At 41.1% G+C, this 19306-nt stretch overlaps 1 protein-coding gene and 1 long non-coding RNA gene across 4 annotated transcripts in view; one reads left to right on the plus strand and one right to left on the minus strand.

Annotated features, from left to right (window-relative positions):
• PTCH1 (patched 1) overlaps positions 1-19306 on the plus strand; it is a 213867-nt gene that overhangs the window by 152034 nt on the left and 42527 nt on the right. For all 3 annotated transcript variants that reach the window (XM_073545959.1, XM_073545958.1, XM_073545960.1), the window contains exons 17-19: positions 8172-8352; positions 9242-9522; positions 12073-12210. In XM_073545959.1, coding sequence (XP_073402060.1) covers positions 8172-8352; positions 9242-9522; positions 12073-12210 — 600 coding nt within the window. The remainder of the gene's footprint in view (positions 1-8171; positions 8353-9241; positions 9523-12072; positions 12211-19306) is intronic.
• Positions 1066-12410, minus strand: LOC141049479 (uncharacterized). Its single transcript, XR_012220362.1, has 3 exons — positions 12314-12410; positions 2238-2362; positions 1066-1323 (listed from the first exon to the last, which is right to left on the minus strand). It is a non-coding gene; the product is annotated as an uncharacterized lncRNA (long non-coding RNA).

A 19306-nucleotide genomic window follows, 5' to 3' on the forward strand; every position in this document is an offset into this window, starting at 1 on the left:
CACCTCCTACTGACACTAAGCTAAACTGAACATCCTACTTCCTGTCGGTGGGGTGTACACTGCGGAGGAGGAGCTAACTTTTTTCTGCATAGTGTCAGCCTTTTAGTGGCAGCAGCATACACCCATGGTTTCTGTGTCCCCCAATGAAGCGATAGAGAAAAAAAAATGCCAAAGTGGTGGTTTAAGAAAATCATTGACAACGAGAAAATGGTTTAAAGTAAAGTAGTAACTTACATTCATTCAATTAATTCCAAGCTGGTTCCAGTAGCACCACTATGGTGATCCTAACGGTCTCCCAGTTTACAACCTTCATCAATGATGTGCTGTCGAAATGCAAATGACCGCTGCAGCCAGTCACTAGCCTCAGTGGTGATGTTGCCATGTAAAGTGGGACATGTGAATACAAGTAAAGCCATCAACAGTTCAGTCTAGCTTTGAATATACATGTCAATAAGTGGCTGAATTTTTCAAACTGAGGGCATATTTTATTTTGGGGGAACAAACACTACCACAAACATTTGTATTTATAAAACATCTGACAACTTAGAGAACAGTTTAGGTGGCGAGACTGTTGTGGAAAGTGTGGAGACAGACAACAAGTCCTAATTATTTCGCTACAATAATTACATACATTCTCAATGTGGAATTTGATGCCGAGATCTGAGATGAAATACCTCCTAGCTGTGGTATTGCAGTAGAGATGTACTTTACCAGACACATCTTGAAGACATGCTGTTATTCCATCTCCAGACGATTAATTAACTCCAGATACTTCAAATCATTGGGGGCACGAATAAGAGAGTTGTGCTCCTGTCACTGTTTCTCATTTCATTCAGAAGACCTCGGCGTGGAGTTTTGCCAGGTTTTTTTTTGTCTGCTGTAGTTTTTGTAGAAAAAAATAATGGTTAAATGGATGTGCCTCTCCTTCTTTGATTGCCCTTGACTTAGAAGGTCACCATCCTTGGCCCCATGAGAGCTGCCATTGGATCTCAGCAATAAATGAGTTAATATTAAAATAAATGGTCATTTAGTAAATACTCGAGCCACGGAAGAAAAGTCATAAGATCACATATACAGATGTTTTATTTTTTATTGCTCTCCTTCATTTACTGGGTGGCATTTCCTTCAGTGTTAACAGCGAAGGTTAACTGCACCCAGACATGCGGAGGGGGGGGGATGTCTGCCAGGTCTTTTTTTTCCTTCTGTATTGCTTTGTTTCTGCAAAATGTTTCTGGAGCTTGGTCATCCCTCCAAGAACCACCCTCACCCCCCAGCTTTAGACATTTGTTGAGCACACTGGTCCATCAGGAGGGGCTTGGATTGCTAGTGTAATTACAAGGGGAAGAGGGAAAGAAAGGAGAAATGTTTTTGTTAGATGGGGAGTCATATTTCTTAGGAATGCAGCAACTGTTTATTCATTGCCATTCCATTCACTTCAAGGGTAATTAAAAAACTGAGATGTTTATCATTTTTCGTTAAGAAAACAAATCAACCTCATATGGCTATACCCCCTTTGCTTTCTAATGTAATCACTTAGAGGACAAATATGTCTATGTGGATAAATAACTGTAGTCTATATACCATTATGTAATATTAAGCAAACAACCTTGTTTCCAGTTCTTTAAATAAGATGCCTGAACTAAGTAATGTTGCTGAGCATATTGAGTTCTGGCAGAAAAGAACACCACTAGTCAGATATTGACTCTCCATACTGTTTTCTGTACTGGTGTATAATAAGCATGTCGTGAAAAGAGGCGGAGCTCAAAATATGTTTATATCTTGTCTTTCACATTAAGTTCTGGGCTGAAATAGTGGAAAAATCCTAGCTAATGTTAATCTAACCAACTGTGTATATTGCTGCTGTTTTATGCAGTGGTACATCTGTACACAATCCTTGCGGAAAAAAAATACTGCTTTCTCCATTGGGTGCCATATGTGAGATGCATTTTTATAATACAAGTCAATGAAGACCTGAAAAATTGAATCATTATAACTTAGATTTGTGTGAATCCAGGGTTTACTGTATTCATCCTTACTTGGGGACATCCAAATACAGCAGATGTTCCCTGGTGAAGCTATTTATGGATTCCTAGCTCTTTACTAGGGTGTTCCTTGATCGACAAAAATTAGGTTAAGTACATGCCATAAAATAATTAAAAAAAAATGTATTACTTATCTAATAATTTAATAATTCCATTTGCTTCCTGATGGTCTATGTATAGGTGGGAAGATCTTACCTGACCATTTTGACGGTGTAGATGCAGAGCATGAGACCGTTAAGGTCAGTGATTGACTGCCGCTGTCACTTGGGTAGAGAGCACATGACCGCCACAGTGAAGTAAGCAGAGACCTTTGAGGATTGCTGGAGAAGCATGAAATTTATCAAATGAGTAAAAGTTAATTTTTTTAGTTTTAGTCTTTTATTTTACGTTATGCCTATATTTTTCCCAAAGTAAACTTGTATACTTAGATTATACGTATACTCGTATATCTAAGTAAAATAGTATAATGTAAAGTTATTTTTATATATATATATATATATATATATATATATATATATATATATATATATATATATATATATATACACATACACATATACACACTATACCTACCCCTTGAGAAAGCAGTGAAATATCCACGCGAAACGCACGTTTGAGTTGGAACCACCCAGTTTTGTGCACCGCACTTATTTTTTCTCCTATAAGGTATGATGACTTGATGTTTGTTTTATTAAGCAATGTTGCTTTGAAATGCAGCACTGGGCATAGTCATTACATTTAATTGGTCAATATGACCAGATTAGTACTGTACTCAGCCCTTCAATGGTTTTATACTGACTTTTGCTGCTTATACCTACTCTAGGGCCAGCGTCCCACTAGAGAGGAATACGGACGAGTGAGAGGTGATAAAAAAAAACGCATTGCACACGGACCAATAATTCTCTATGGGGTAGCTCCCATCAGCCGTATTTTTCTTGCGTATATTTTACGGTCCGTGCCAATCGCAGCATGCTGCGATTGTCAGCGTACTACAGCCATAGTACGCCAATGCAAGTCTATGGGTGCGATAAAAATACGCATTACACACGGACCACACGTGTGACTTGTGAGAAATACGCACCCGGTGTCTTTTAGAAAAGCCGGCAATTCATTGCGCTATGCAGTAAAATCACACTGACAGGTTTAATAAAGAAACGAAAGAATAGATCTAGACGCATAGAATACATATATATATATGTATATATATATACACATGTCATTGTGACACATATATATTTATATTTCACAGAGTTCTTCATAGCAGAGTAGCTGCTAATTCAATTGCCAGCTTCTGTCAAATCATTCCCCAACCCGACATCAAATGACACATGGTTTACATACAGTAAACCATTTCATTTCATGCTTTTTTTATATGTCCCTGACTAATAATTAGATGAGGGTTTGTGTGCAAAATTTGGGAGGTGTAGGTGTTAATTTAAGGGGTTAATTCATTGTAAAAAAATGCGTATGCTCCCGCTGTAATTTGTCAACCAGAGCGGTAAAGCAGATGAGTGAGGGCAGATTTTAATAGCCATGAGAGGGACCATTGTTTTTGGCCCCCGGCTACAAAAATCTGCCCCCAGACATCCCAGAAATGGTGCATCTATAAGATGTGCCAATTCTGCTACTTACCCTCTCTATTCCCATTGCCCTGTAGCGGTGGCTAATGGGTTAATATAACAAAGGCTTAATGTCACAATTCGATTGTAAGGTGACATTAAGCCGATTAATAATGGAGAGGTGTCAATAAGACACCGATCAATTATTAACCCTATACTAAGAAAGGGTTAAAAACCACACACAGACATTAATTAAAAAGTCTTTTAATGAAATAAATACACCAAGTTTTTGAAAAATTTTTATTAGTCTGGTAATCCAAAATAAAACCATGACCTGCAACAAAAATAACCTAAAAAATCACCAATATCCTTACCTCTCCGCTGTTCAGTCATGTCCCACGCTGCAATCCATCAGAAGGAGTTAAATAGTTCACAATGAGGACCGGTGCTAATGCGACCAGCCTCACTGTAATCTACTACAAAATGAATTGATTCAGCTCTCCTCAATGGCTGGCTGCCTGTAGATGAACTAATTACCGTGGGAAAGTTTCTGAGGTTTTTCCCACGGTCATTAGTTCATTCACAGATCAGCCGGGGACTCCTGCTGACATCACTGAGGCTGCGGATGCTTACATGAGAAAAATACGCGGCCACACACTGACATCGGATGACATATGGAGAACTATTTAGGAACCATTTATGCGTATTACGGACGTAAAATACGGTCCGTATTTTTCTACCTTGTGTGTGACTCCAGCCTTATATCCATTCACATTGATCGGCCTATGTTCACTGTTTTTGTGTACCTAACCCTATTAGAGGCAATTAGCATACTGTATTTTATGTCTGTCTCTGTGTCCTTTTTGTAACCTATGTTTTATGATGTTACTATTTTTGAAAAGAATATGAATAAAAAATAAAAAAAATACAAATTGTAAAACCAACATACTCGCATTTTCCTTCTTGTTTGAATATTATTATTGGAGTGTTTTTTTTTTCTAAATGTGTCTATTTAGCATCCTGTGGTGCATGGGCCAATTTTTCATTATGTTACTGGGTTTCCTGTTTCTGAATTAGATGAAAGTTGCCCCAAAGTGCCAGTTTCTATGGGATTGGCTCACCTTCTGACATGAATGGGGGGAGGGCTGATGAATCTCCCCGGTAAGTGATGTCATGGAAGAGAAGGATCTGGGAGTTGGAGTATCATAGGCCTATCAGTTTTGTTTTTAGGGGAAATAAACTGTGCTAATTATATTTGGCAGTGAATTTCTCTTTACCCCCTGTGGAAAACTCACAAACGCTCTGCTGAGCTAAGCGCTCATGTGTATGGGAGAGGCGGGAGAAATATCTGTTAAATGAGGGAGACAGAAAAGATAAAGTGTCTGTTGAAATAACTGTCTGTCGAACAAATGATCAGCTGACAGCTATCTATTAAGCATGCCCAGCTTTAAGGCCCTTTTACATTTAGCGATGCACCAGCGATCCAACCAGCGATCCGACCCGGTCAGGATCGCTGGTGCATCGCTAAATGATCGCTAGTGAGCTTTCATACAGAAAGATCTCACAGCGATGCAGCAGCGACGCAGCGCACGATACTTACCATTCACACACAGTTATCCTGCGTCCTCCCGCCCGCCTCCACGCGTCGCTGGACGTCACAGCAGGAAGTCTCAGCAGGAAGCGCCCGACGAGAAATGGAGCCGGACATTCTCGCGCGATCAGCGATGGACAGCGGGGGAGCCGGTCGTTGGTAAGTATCACACATAGCGATATCGTTAGCAATATCGCTATAACGTCACAAAACCAGTGACGTTTTAGCGATATTGCTAGCGATATTGCTTAGTGTAAAACCCCCTTTAGTGTGGTAGAAGTCCTCTTACTTATTGGGTCCCTGCATTGGTTACACATTTGGTATGTGTATATGACCAGTGACCAGCTTTAGAGTGGTGGTAGCTCCATTACTAAATATGTCCTTGCATAGGGTACACATTTGGTATGTGTGTTCCACCAGTGACCAGCTTTAGGGGGTGGTACTAGCTCCTTTACTTACTGGGTCCTTACGTAGGTTACATATTTGGTATGTGTATATGGGCAGTGACCAGCTTTAGAGTGATAGTAACAGGAACGGACTGGGGCTGAAATTCAGCCCTGGCATTTAAAATCACACAGGCCCATGCTGTCCCCTAGATGGAGGAGAGCAAGATTTACTACAAGACCAATATTTCTAATGATACCCGTGGCCTGCTGGGGTGACGGAGTGAGTGACTTTGTGCTCCATCACAACTCTTAACAGTATGGATGTCTTGAGAACACCGATTCTCTTAACAATGTAGCAGACAAGGCAGCCCAAACAGGCCCTTCTGGCATATGCCAGAATTGCCAGATGGCCAAGTCCGGTCCTGGTTGTAGCCCCCTTACTTACTGGGTCCTTGCATTGGTTACACAGTTGGTATGTGTGTATGACCAGTGACCAACTTTAGTATGCTAGTAGTCCCCTTACTTACTGGGTCCTTGTCTAGGTTGCACATTAGGTATGTGTATATGGCCAGTGACCAGCTTTAGGGTGGTAGTAGCCACCTTACTTACTGGGTCCTTGTCTAGGTTGCACATTTGGTATGTGTATATGGCCAGTGACCAGCTTTAGGGTGGTAGTAGTCTAGGTTGCACATTAGGTATGTGTATATGGCCAGTGACCAACTTTAGGGTGGTAGTAGCCCCGTTACTTACTGGGTCCTTGTCTAGGTTGCACATTTGGTATGTGTATATGGACAGTAACCAGCTTTAGGGTGGTAGTAGCCCCCTTACTTACTGGGTCCTTGTCTAGGTTGCACATTTGGTATGTGTATATGGCCAGTGACCAGCTTTAGGGTGGTAGTAGCCCCCTTACTTACTGGGTGTTAGGGCTGGCGGAACGCACCAAATATTAAAGATGGTAATAAGGTACCTTCGCAGCCCGGGGTCCACCGTGCAGGGGTGGTAACCTGCTGCTCAGTAATGGCGGATGCTATATGGCGGTATACTATAAGAACACACACGGGTTATCGTCACCCGGTGTGTACAGGGGCAGACTCTGTTGCTTCACAGAGCCGCACTACCGCTGAACATAAACGCCGGAGCCTGTTTGTGCTCACAGAGCTCGGCTAAAAGAGCGCACAGTGTACGGCCACAGAACGCTACCCCAAGGACACGGGGTTAGAGTCCCTCTAGACCCACTGAGCGCGCGTTGTCGCTGCCACGAGCGCCGCTAAAGACGCTGGCAGTGAAGTGTGGAGCACGTGCACTGAGGCGTGCTGGATCACTGGTGAGGACCAATGTCTGACTCAAGCCCTGACCTACCTACACCTAAGCCTGGGCGCTAGCAGGCTAGGCTGCACAACACATGCGTACCAAGGGTAGGGGTTTCATAATGAGTCAATCACCAGATACATTCATACGTGCATACATCTCTCACACCTCATAGTCTGTAAATACAGTCTATCCTAGCGCATGGGCGAGCGGCCATGCAAACCTTTTATAGCCACGGGCGTCTGAGACCTTCCTGGCATCTCGGATGGGCCAATCCGAACACGAGCAGGACCTGAGCACGTGACCCTCGATCTCTAATGGGAGATCACTCCACGGGCATGCTCAGTGGCCCGACATGAGGACTTAGTCCCTGGAGAATCTCGCTGCTGAGCAGCATGTATTGTCATAGCTGTGCCAGAGGTGGCAGCAGCAAGCAAACCCACGGAGTTGGCCTGGGCAGAGCGCCAGGTCCGACGAATCTGCTGAGCAGGCTCCACTGCGGCTGAAGAAGAATACGAGACCGCTGCGTGCAAGGCTCTGGATTCCTGCTGTGCAGTGGCAGGAACCCGACGCCTAACATTGGGTCCTTGTCTAGGTTGCACATTTGGTATGTGTATATGGCCAGTGACCAGCTTTAGGGTGGTAGTAACCCCCTTACTTACTGGGTCCTTGTCTAGGTTGCACCTTAGGTATGTGTATATGGCCAGTGATCAGCTTTAGGGTGGTAGTAGCCCCCTTACTTACTGGGTCCTTGTCTAGGTTGCACATTTGGTATGTGTATATGGCCAGTGACCAGCTTTAGGGTGGTAGTAGCCCCCTTACTTACTGGGTCCTTGTCTAGGTTGCACCTTAGGTATGTGTATATGGCCAGTGACCAGCTTTAGGGTGGTAGTAGCCCCCTTACTTACTGGGTCCTTGTCTAGCTTACACATTTGCTATGTGTGTATGACCAGTGAAGAGTTTTAGGGTGGTAGTTAGCCCCCTTACTTACTGGGTCCTTATGTTGGTTGAAAATTTGTTATGTGTGTGTATAATCACTTTTGGTATATGTGTTATTACATATACACCGTTATAATGTGTAGAAATAAAATTATAATTTCACTAACAAAACATATACCGTAAATAAGACATCAAAAATATGGCTATATTGGTACATTATAAAGAGATTATATTATGGTAATGCATTTCCAATGTCTAATCCATAAAGATTGTAATTTTGCGTATGAATTGTGAGCTAAATCTCATTCTGTTATGTGACAACTTTCCACATATGTCTGGTCTACAGTTGACTAAACAGCGCCTTGTGGACGCAGATGGGATCATTCATCCAAATGCCTTCTACATCTATTTAACGGCCTGGGTGACTAATGACCCTGTAGCCTATGCTGCTTCTCAGGCCAATATCCGCCCGCACCCTACAGAGTGGGTCCACGACAAAGCAGACTACATGCCTGAATCCAGGACAAGTAAGTAGGACTTTGCCTGAAGCCTTAAACTGTTTATGAACAGCTTCCTCCATCCTAGCTCTGTTTTTTGGATGATATTGTGCAGATCTACCACACTTTCGGAGGCTGCTCTGTCTTCGTTTGACAACCTTTTTAGCGTTACATTTTCTGCTAAAGAAGAAAAAAAAAAAGAATTGTGTCTTTTCCATTCAGCCAGAAATAAATGTTGCCTCACACCTAATTGTCAAGCAATTCTAAAGTGAATATTTCTCTGTATTTTGTAACTTATTCTGGATAAATGATCCTAAATCAGACAACATAGCAGTTATTGTTTTTGCAACTTCTCTCACTTGTATATTGCATTTTTTAGAAAGGGACATTTAATAGAGATTTACATATTCCAAAGAAAAAAATGTAATTGGCTAAGTATAGAAAAAAAGTAGCTTTACTGTATCTGAACCCTAGAGCCTTGTGGCAGTCAGCCAAACCATGTCTTAATGAAAATTTATAGTTAAGATTATAATAGGGCAAATCATGTTTAGCAAGTCAACTGAATGACCCTGCAGGGTCTGGAACACACAACGGCAGTAACTGAACGCTAGCGGTATGACTGACTGGAATTTCTATATCTAGGATTTTTTCTCCCTTATTGTGGTAGATCTAGGGTTACCGTTACGTGATAAAAGAAACATTGAAAATCAAGGTTCCCAGACTATTAAATGATCATATGTTCTAAATTTCCAAAAACAAAAACCTTTTCATCTTCGTAGATGTTTGTCTGGCTCAGTCATTATCAGTAGCTCTACTAGTCCTTCTGTGTTTTTCTTTTATCGCCACCACACAATACACTTCTTTTCATATTCTAGTTGGTGTTTACTAGTATTCAACCCCATGTTTATTTGCTTTCCAGTCGACGCAGCTGAGCCAATAGAGTATGCACAGTTTCCTTTCTACCTCAACGGCCTACGAGAAACGTCCGATTTTGTGGAAGCTATAGAGAAAGTTAGAGCCATATGCAACAATTATACCAGCCTGGGAGTATCAAGTTATCCAAATGGCTACCCGTTCCTCTTCTGGGAGCAATATATTGGGCTCCGCCACTGGCTGCTCTTGTCCATCAGCGTGGTTCTGGCCTGTACATTCCTAGTGTGTGCCCTCTTTCTTCTGAACCCCTGGACTGCTGGAATCATTGTAAGTTAATAAGGTTCTTTGTTGCAGTGAAATTCCTTTTGGCATAGCTCTTGCTACAGCCAGTAAGGTTTGTTTATGTCTGGATCTCTGGTGGAATAAAGTATGTTACATCATTCATGATATGTTTATTCGACTTCGAAGGGGAAAGAAAGGGAGGGTTCACAGCTACAGAGTAAACCTGAAAACTTAATCCACATATTCCCTAAAGTGCAAGCACATTTTTAATTGATATACAATGGAGATTTACTTAAGAGTAATAGTTATTAGAGATGCAGCATGACTATGACGAACAGTTATTTTACTTTGTCTCCAACTGGGATATTGGGTAAAAGGGAAGAATGAATGATATAATAGTACACTTCTCACAAATTTTGGGGGGAAAAAGTCACATGCTGTTGTATGAATTTAAAAAATGGTCAGTCATTTTTCCATGCATGTGAATGGGATTTCCTCAATGTGCAATCATGTAAATACCAGGCGTCTTTGCAGAATACAAAAAATAGTGGAAATATATGATATGCTGCTTATTTACACAAATTCCACTGGGGAAAAGTTAGAATGACTCCAATTGAATTTTTTTCAACTCAGTTGCACATGAAGCCACAAATCCAAGGCAGATACACTTGATAATTCATGTTGATGTATGAACATATCCTAAAGCAGATCATACACAGTCGATCGGCATTCAGCTATTTCTCCTGTCTCGTCCCCTGTCCCCCACACGCTCCCCATGCACATTAACTTAATATGGAGAGAGGAGAAAGCTGGTGCCAGATTCCTGCCATTGACTTATATTGCATGAAAACAAAAGAACCGGATGCTGAAATCCCAATTTCCCCATCCTTTTTGACCTCATGCATAATCTCAGGCGAGAGTTGGGAGACGACCCATACATGTCAGTTGGTCGTCAGGTTCAAACAACTTTCACTAGTGTATGGGAGCCTTCACCAGCTTGCCAGGGTGAGCTTTCAACCCAGGTACACTCCTGGGTTGCTCCTGCAATAAAGGAAAATATAAAGATTTTCCTATACCTTCTTGCATTTGGCCTGATTTTCTTTGAAATCCACACATTTTTTGTTTAAAAAACTTTTTATAATTACTTTTGTTACTAGTTATCAGATCACTGCTGAACCTCCTCTCCCTCCCCTCCCTAGTAAGTTGCTCCATGGGTATCTGCCTGCGGCTTTAGGACATATAGAGCATTTAGCAGACTCTCATCATCATTGTTAGTAGGCAGTTTCTGTATACTATTTGGTCACTGCTGCTGTAGCGATTTACCCTTTAGATGCTGACATGGCATCATGATATGAGACAGGACATTTTTTCCATGTGTGTTGCTTACCGGGTTTTCCATCTTGGGGAATGTGAGGGGTTGTTTCATGGGACGTATTGTCCACACTTATTCATGAGCACTTCTTTGTTTAGAACTATTGTTATTTAATAATAAAATTTTGTATATTTTTATATAAAATTGACTGCGTGCTCTTCTGCTTCTCCTGTTGTTAATAGTTATCAGATTCGCAGTGAACACTGCTGCAGCAGAAGACTTTTCCTAAAGTCCCCGGCTCACAAATTCATCAGTGATATTTGCTTCACTGCCTGCTTTGTCTATACCAGTCTTTCCTAGTTTCTTAAAAACCATGAGGCCTCCTGTAATCTGACACCCATTTGCTTTCTGTCTTATTTTTTTTTTAAGCTAGCCAAGGATTTAGCGTTAAATATCCTGGAAAATACTTGTTTTCATATTCCTAAATCCAGCATTTTTTGTAACCCCAAAATGTCTTTATATACGTTATTTGATGCAGGGGCAAACAAGGTCACATGTTATATTTACAGTCCCTCTTGTGGATAAATGCTGAACTGTAAGCAGTTGACCTATGACGTGCTGGAGAAAACCAGCAAAGCATTTCTTCATGTCAAGTCATCTCATACTACGTTAGGAGAATATTTCTGACATACACATATACTAAGATTTTGTATTTTGTAATTCCATGTAGACAACATTTTGGCCCCGATTGATCATTTGCATGTTTTTTTGTTTATTTTTTTTTCCAAGTCACTTTTTCTTTTTGTCCATGGGTATTCGTTGACATTTTTAGTGCCAAATTCTTCAAAATTGCGCTTGTGGTTCATGAATTCTGGGCAAAGTAAAAAATGGTCTGACTTTGTCTTAATCTTTTTTTCTTTCAACTTTTTACCTTGACTTTTTTGAAAAAATATTTGGCGTACATAAAATCACATCGGGAGGGACTCGAGTAAATTTGCAATACAACATCTTGCAACTTTTCGAAAAGTCTCAAAGAATGAATCATGTGAAAACATCAAAAAAGCACCAACCACAATTTCAAATATAGTAAGACAATGGGCAAACACATAAAATAGACTTTAAAAAAGGCGCAAATGAAAAGACAATAAGGCGCAAATGAAAAACTAGAAAAACTAGGAAAAAAAAGGGACAAGTAAAATAATGAAACAGCCCCTTTGATTGTACACAATATATATTCATTGGATTTGTCAGAGTTTGATCGATTTTATGTTTTTTCTTTGTAGGTAATGGTACTGGCCCTTATGACTGTGGAACTGTTTGGGATGATGGGCCTCATTGGGATTAAGCTGAGTGCTGTGCCTGTGGTGATCTTGATAGCTTCTGTGGGCATCGGGGTAGAGTTTACTGTGCATGTGGCTTTGGTAAGTACATAGCACCAGTACAGCTCCTAGTTTATCAATTCTGAATACATATTTTATTACATCGATTCTCATATTTTTTTATTGAAATTATCTTTGCTGTTACCTGTACTGCCGATTTTGCAAGTTTTCCAACCTACAATGAATGGAGAGGTCTGTAATTTTTATTGTAGATACACTTCAACTGAGAGGCAGATTCTAAAAATAAAAAGCAGAAAGCAGAAAATCACATAGTATGATTTTTAAATAATGAATTTGCATTTTATTGCATAAAATAAGTATTTGTTCACCTACCAACCAGCAATAATTCTGGCTCTCCTACTCTGAACTCATTGCCTGTACTAATTGCACTTGTTTGAACTCATTACCTGTATAAAAAAAACACCTGTCCACACACTCAATCAATCACACTCCAACCCTCCACCATGGCCAAGACCAAAGAGCTGTCTAAGGATACTAGGGACAAATTTGTAGACCTGCACAAGGCTGGGATGGGCTACAGGACAATAGGCAAGCAGCTTGGTGAGAAAGCAGCAACTGTTGGCACAATTATTAGAAAATGGAAGAAGCACAAGATGACTGTCAAGCTTCCTCGGTCTGGGGCTCCATGCAGGACCTCGCCTCGTGGGGTAAGGATAATTCTGAGAAAGATCAGGAATAAGCCCAGAACTACTCATGAGGACCTGGTCTATGACCTGAAGAGAGCTGGGACCACAGTGTCAAATATTACATTACGACTTCATGGATTAAAATCTGTCAGGGCATGCAAGGTTCCCCTGCTCACGCCAGCACGTGTCCATGCCTGTTTGGTGTTCGCCAATGACCATCTGGATGATCCAGACCATGCATGGGAGGTCATGGGGAAACATCATACTTTGGGGGTGCTTATCTGCAAATGGGATCGTTCAACTGGACTGTATAGAAGGGAGGATGGATAGCAACATGTATCACGAGATTTTGGCTAACAACCTCCTTCCCTCAGTTAAGAACATTGAATATGGGTCATGGGTGAGTCTTCCATCATGACAGTGACCAGGAAAACAGCCATGGCAACTAAGGAGTGGCTCCCTAAGAAGCTTTTCATGGTCCTGGAGTGGTCTAGTCAGTCTCCAGACCTATACCCAATAGAAAACCTTTGGAGGGAGCTAATACTCAATGTTGCCCAGCGACAGCTCTGAAACCTGAAAGATCTGGAGAAGATCTGTATGGAGGAGTGGGCCAAAATCCCTGCTGCAGTGTGTGCAAACTTGGCCAAGAACTACAGGAAACTTCTGACCTCTGTAATTGCAAATAAAGGTTTCTGTACAAAATATTAAGTTCTGTTTTTCTATTGTATCAAATACTTATTTAACATAACTAAATGCATATTAATTAAGTAAAAATCATACAATGTGATTCTCTATTTTTCATTTTTAGATTCTGTCTCTCACAGTTGAAGTGTGCCTATGATAAAAATTACAGACCTCTCCATTGTTTGTAGGTGGGAAAACTTGCAAAATCGGCAGTGTATCAATTATTTTTTTTTCCCCACTGTATATGGGTGTGATAATTTTTAGGTTTTTAGCTGAACTTTTTTTTTTTAAACATGGATTTGTTTTTGTTTTTTTACATGTGGTTTTCTTTAAAACAACCCAAGTGTATACTTTAAAAAATGATCACAAACTAAGAATTTCTTCAGACAAACGTATTAAATGTCTGTATGCATATCTGATAGCATATAGACAGCACAAGTAGAAATGCCTGTTATAGGGAAGTTCACATGAATGTTTTTCCACTCGGATCAATGGTCTGTGCATAAGTAAAATCGCAGCATGCACTACTACATATTCTGGATCAGACACGCCTAACACGGATTACATATAAGTTGCCATACGTAAAGCATTTTTTTCACTGGCACATTACAATTATAAAGATAAGAAATTGTATTTGGCTTTTATTATTTATTAAATTGTGTAAAAAAAAAAATAAAAAAATGCCATACAGATGTACAATATGGACATACGGATGACATATAGATTGCATACAGATGACAATACAGATAAAAGATTCAGATTTTTTTTTTCTGGACGTAAAACCAACAACTTTGTATGTGCTCATGTACACCCAACCTACCAGCAGTTGAAAAACATTCTGCATATTCACTTGCTGCAATAACACATGGCTACATAATTCGAAAATCCATACCCTAATCAAAATTTGTGTGACTTTTCTTTTTATTAACGGGTACTTGTCACAGTTCAACATGATGTGTAAACAGTTTTGCTGAACCAGTTGATGTATAATTTTATGGAAAAATATTTCATATAACTTGCTTGAAAGTCCAGTGAGCCGTGAGCCGTCCTGTTCAGTGGTTATAAAGATAGCAGTCAATCACTGAGTAGGACCTCTCACTAGACTCCTAAGCATTGACAAAGGAGGGATATACAGTGCCTTGCGAAAGTATTCGGCCCCCTGGAACTTTTCAACCTTTTTCCACATATCATGCTTCAAACATAAAGATACCAAATGTAATTTTTTGGTGAAGAATAAACAACAAGTGGGACACAATTGTGAAGTTAAACGAAATTTATTGGTTATTTTAAATTTTTGTTGAAATTCAAAACTGAAAAGTGGGGCGTGCAATATTATTCGTCCCCTTTAACTTAATACTTTGTTGCGCCACCTTTTGCTGCGATTACAGCTGCAAGTCGCTTGGGGTATGTCTCTATCAGTTTTGTACATCGAGAGACTGAAATTCTTGCCAATTCTTCCTTAGCAAACAGCTCGTGCTCAGTGAGGTTTGATGGAGATCGTTTGTGAACAGCAGTTTTCAGCTCTTTCCCCAGATTCTCGATTGGATTCAGGTCTGGACTTTGACTTGGCCATTCTAACACCTGGATACGTTTATTTGTGAACCATTCCATTGTAGATTTTGCTTTATGTTTGGGATCATTGTCTTGTTGGAAGACAAATCTCCATCCCAGTCTCAGGTCTTTTGCAGACTCCCAACAGGTTTTCTTCAAGAATGGTCCTGTATTTAGCTTCATCCATTTTCCCATCAATTTTAACCATCTTTCCTGTCCCTGCTGAAGAAAAGCAGGCCCAAACCATGATGCTGCCACCACCATGTTTGACAGTGGGGATGGTGTGTTCAGGGTGATGAGCTGTGTTGCTTTTACGCCAAACATATTGTTTGGCATTGTTGCCAAAATGTTTGATTTTGGTTTCATCTGACCAGAGCACCTTCTTCCACATGTTTGGTGTGTCTCCCAGGTGGCTTGTTGCAAACTTTAAACACTTTTTGTGGATATCTTTGAGAAATGGCTTTCTTCTTGCCACTCTTCCATAAAGGCCAGATTTGTGCAGTGTACGAGTGATTGTTGTTGTATGGACAGACCGTCCCACCTCAGCTGTAGATCTCTGCAGTTCATCCAGAGTGATCTTGGGCCTCTTGGCTGCATCTCTGATCAGTCTTCTCCTTGTTTGAGATGAAAGTTTAGAGGGACGGCCGGGTCTTTGTAGAGTTGCAGTGGTATGATACTCCTTCCATTTCAATATGATCGCTTGCACAGTGCTCCTTGGGATGTTTAAAGTTTTGGAAATCATCTTGTATCCAAATCCGGCTTTAAACTTCTCCACAATTGTATCACGGACCTGCATGTTGTGTTCCTTGGTCTTCATGATGCTCTCTGTGCTTCAAACAGAACCCTGTGACTATCACAGAACAGGGTGCATTTATACGGAGACTTGATTACACACAGGTGGATTATATTTATCATCATTAGTTATTTAGGACAACATTGGATCATTCAGAGATCCACAATGAACTTCTGGAGTGAGTTTGCTGCACTGAATGTAAAGGGGCCGAATAATATTGCACGCCCCAATTTTCAGTTTTTGACTTGCCACAAAAATTTAAAATAACCAATAAATTTCGTTCAACTTCACAATTGTGTCCCACTTGTTGTTGATTCATCGCCAAAAATTTACATTTGGTATCTTTATGTTTGAAGCATGATATGCGGGAAAAGGTTGAAAAGTTCAAGGGGGCCCAATACTTTCGCAAGGCACTGTATAGCGGGTGAAATAAGTATTGAACACTTCACCAATTTTCTAAGCAAATATATTTCTAAAAGTGCTATTGACATGGCATTCTCATGAGATGTCGGTAACAACCCATCCAATCCACACAGTCAAATCAAACCATAGATGTCAAGAAATTAAGTTATATTAAATAATGAGAAATGACACCGGAAAAAGGTATAGAATGTGCTTACTGAAATGTATTTTCCATATATACTCTAGCTGACTCGAGTAATAAGCCGAGGCACCTAATTTTGCCACGGAAAACTGGGTAAGCTTATTGACTTGAGTATAAGCCAGGTATGCATTGTCTCCTCTTCCCTCTCCTGGTATACGTGGCTTCCCACATCACTGTCCTGCTATGCGTGGCTCCCCCCATCCCGTCGTTATATATGTATGGCTCCCCTGGTCTGTAGTTGTATGCATGGCTCCCCCGGTCCGTTGTATTAATTTCTCTTTAGCAGCAGCATAGTTACAACCGCAGCCACCGGCTCCTGCCGCTGCACCGCCGCTCCCCTTCCCCCGCCGGCTTTCTGGACAATGATTTGCATATAAGCCCAGGGGGGCATTTTCAGCACAAAAAAAATGTGCTGAAAATCTTGGCATATACACGAGTATATACAGTAATACTTCGTCCAAAAACCTTTATTGGTGATGACAGCTTTAAGATGCCTCCTGTATGGAGAAACTAGTCACATGCATTGCTCAGATGTGATTTTGGCCCTTTCTAACACTCAATCACTCTTTAAATCCTGAAGGTTCAGTGAGCACCTATGAACTCTGAACTTTAGTTCCTTCCGTAAATTTTCTATTGGATTCAGGTCAGGTGATTGGCTGACACATTCTAGCAGCTTTATTTTCTTTCTTTGAAACCAATTGAGAGTTTTCTTTTCTGTGTGTTTGGGATCATTGACCTGCTGAAGTGTCCACCCTCTTTTCATTTTCATGATCAAGATAGATGGCAGCAGACTTTTATAAAAAATGTCTTGGTACATTTGTTCTTTCATCCTTCTTTCAATCACAAGAAGATTGCATGTGCTATATGCTGAGAAACAGCCCCACAACATGCTGTTCCCACCTCCAAACTTCACTGTTGGTATGGTGTTTTAACTTGGTGCATAGTATGGCATCCAAAGAGTTCAATTTTGGTCTCATCTGACCAGACTATATTCCCCTCAGTATTTCACAGGCTTGCCTAAATGTTGTTGAGCAAACTTTAAATGTGCTTGAACATGCTTTTTGTTCTGTAAAGGAGTCTTGCATGGTGGTGTGCATACAGGTCATGGAGGTTGCGTGCATCACTTATTTCTTTTAAACAATTGTACCTGCTGATTCCAGGTGATTCTGTAGCTGTTCCCAAGTCGTCCTTGGCTCTTGGAAACTCTTCTGCTAATTCTTTTCACTCCTCAGTCTAAATCTTGCAGGGAGCATCTGGTCATGGCTGTTTTAGGCTGAGTTCACACGTGGCGTTTTTTTCGCGTTTCCACGGCGGTTTTAACCGCGCGATTTTGCTGCGAAAACGCGAAAAATAAGCATCCCATGCATTCCTATGGGATTCCGCAATGCTGTGCTAATGCTGCGGTTTTTACCGCGGCGGAATCGCTTCGCGGTAAAAAACGCAGCATGCTCATTATTTTGCGGAATCGCGGCGATCCCGCACCCATAGGAATGCATTGTTCCGCTTACTTCCCGCATGTGGCTGTGCACACCATGCGGAAAGTAAGCAGAACAATTGCGGATGGTACCCACGGTCCGGAGGAGAGGAGACTGTCCTCCAGACTTTGGGTACCATATCCCTGTAAAAAATAGAATTTAAAATAAAAAATATTGTTATTCTCACCCTCCGACGTCCCGCGCAGTCTTCCCGCCTCTCTCCATGCTCCCGGTCCCAGTAATCCTTTGCGAAAATGCCCGCGATGGTGTCCGATCTCGCGGGATCGCGAAGTCTCGCGGTCATTCGCGCGACGTCATCGCGAATTACCGCGAGACGTCGCGATCCCGCGAGAACGGACGTCATCGCGGGCATTTTCGCAAAGGATTACTGGGAACGGATGCGCGGGACGTCGGAGGGTGAGAATAACACCATTTTTTATTTTTTTTTACATTTTATCTTTAACTACTGATGCCGCATAGGCGGCCTCAGTAGTAAAAAGTTGGTCACACTTGTCAAACACTATGATTGACGAGTGTGACCAACCTGTCAATCAGTTCTCCAAGCGATGCTACAGATCGCTTGGAGAACGCTAGTATTCTGCAAGCTAAATACGCTTGCAAAATGCTAGTTTTTCCGCGGGAATTTAAAATGCGATTTTCCCGCGGAATGGAATTCCGGAATTCTCGCGGTAATTTCCGCGAGAGTTCCGGTACGTGTGCACTTAGCCTTAAGGTGAAATGATGTTCTTTTTCCACTTCCGGACCTTCCGGATTATCGCCCCAACAGTGTTCACTGGAACCTTCAATAGTTTAGAAATTCTTCTGTAACCAATACTATCGATATATTTTTCAACAATAAGGTTGCAAAGATATTGAGGCAGCTCACTACTTTTACCCATCATGAGATGTTTCTTGTGTGGCACCTTGGTAATGAGACACCTTTTTGTAGGCCATCAGTTACCAGCTGATATTATTTTCCACTAAGTGACTGGATTGCTTTCCATTTACTGATAGATTTCAGCTGGTGTTGTGACGTTCCATGGCTTTTTGCTTCTCTCTTGCTTCTGCTTTCAATACTTTTTCCCTGTGTCATTTCTCATTATTACACATAACTTAATTTATAGATAGCTATGGTTTGATTTTTTTGCCTGTGTGGATTGGATGGGTTGTTACCGACATCTGGTGAGAATTTCATGTCAATAGCACCTTTAGGCTAGTTTCACATTAGCGTTTTTTTGCGCAGCGCATCGGGCGCATAAAAAACGCAAAGAAAAACGCAAAACAAACGCGCGTTTTTTTAACGTCATGCGCACGCTGATGTGTAAAAAAAACGCAGCGTTGTTTGCGTTTTACATGCGTTTTTTGCATGCGTTGGCGTTTTTTA

Source organism: Dendrobates tinctorius, unplaced genomic scaffold (assembly GCF_039654945.1).
Source record: "Dendrobates tinctorius isolate UK_male_01 unplaced genomic scaffold, ASM3965494v1 ptg000144l, whole genome shotgun sequence".
NCBI lineage: Eukaryota > Metazoa > Chordata > Amphibia > Anura > Dendrobatidae > Dendrobates > Dendrobates tinctorius.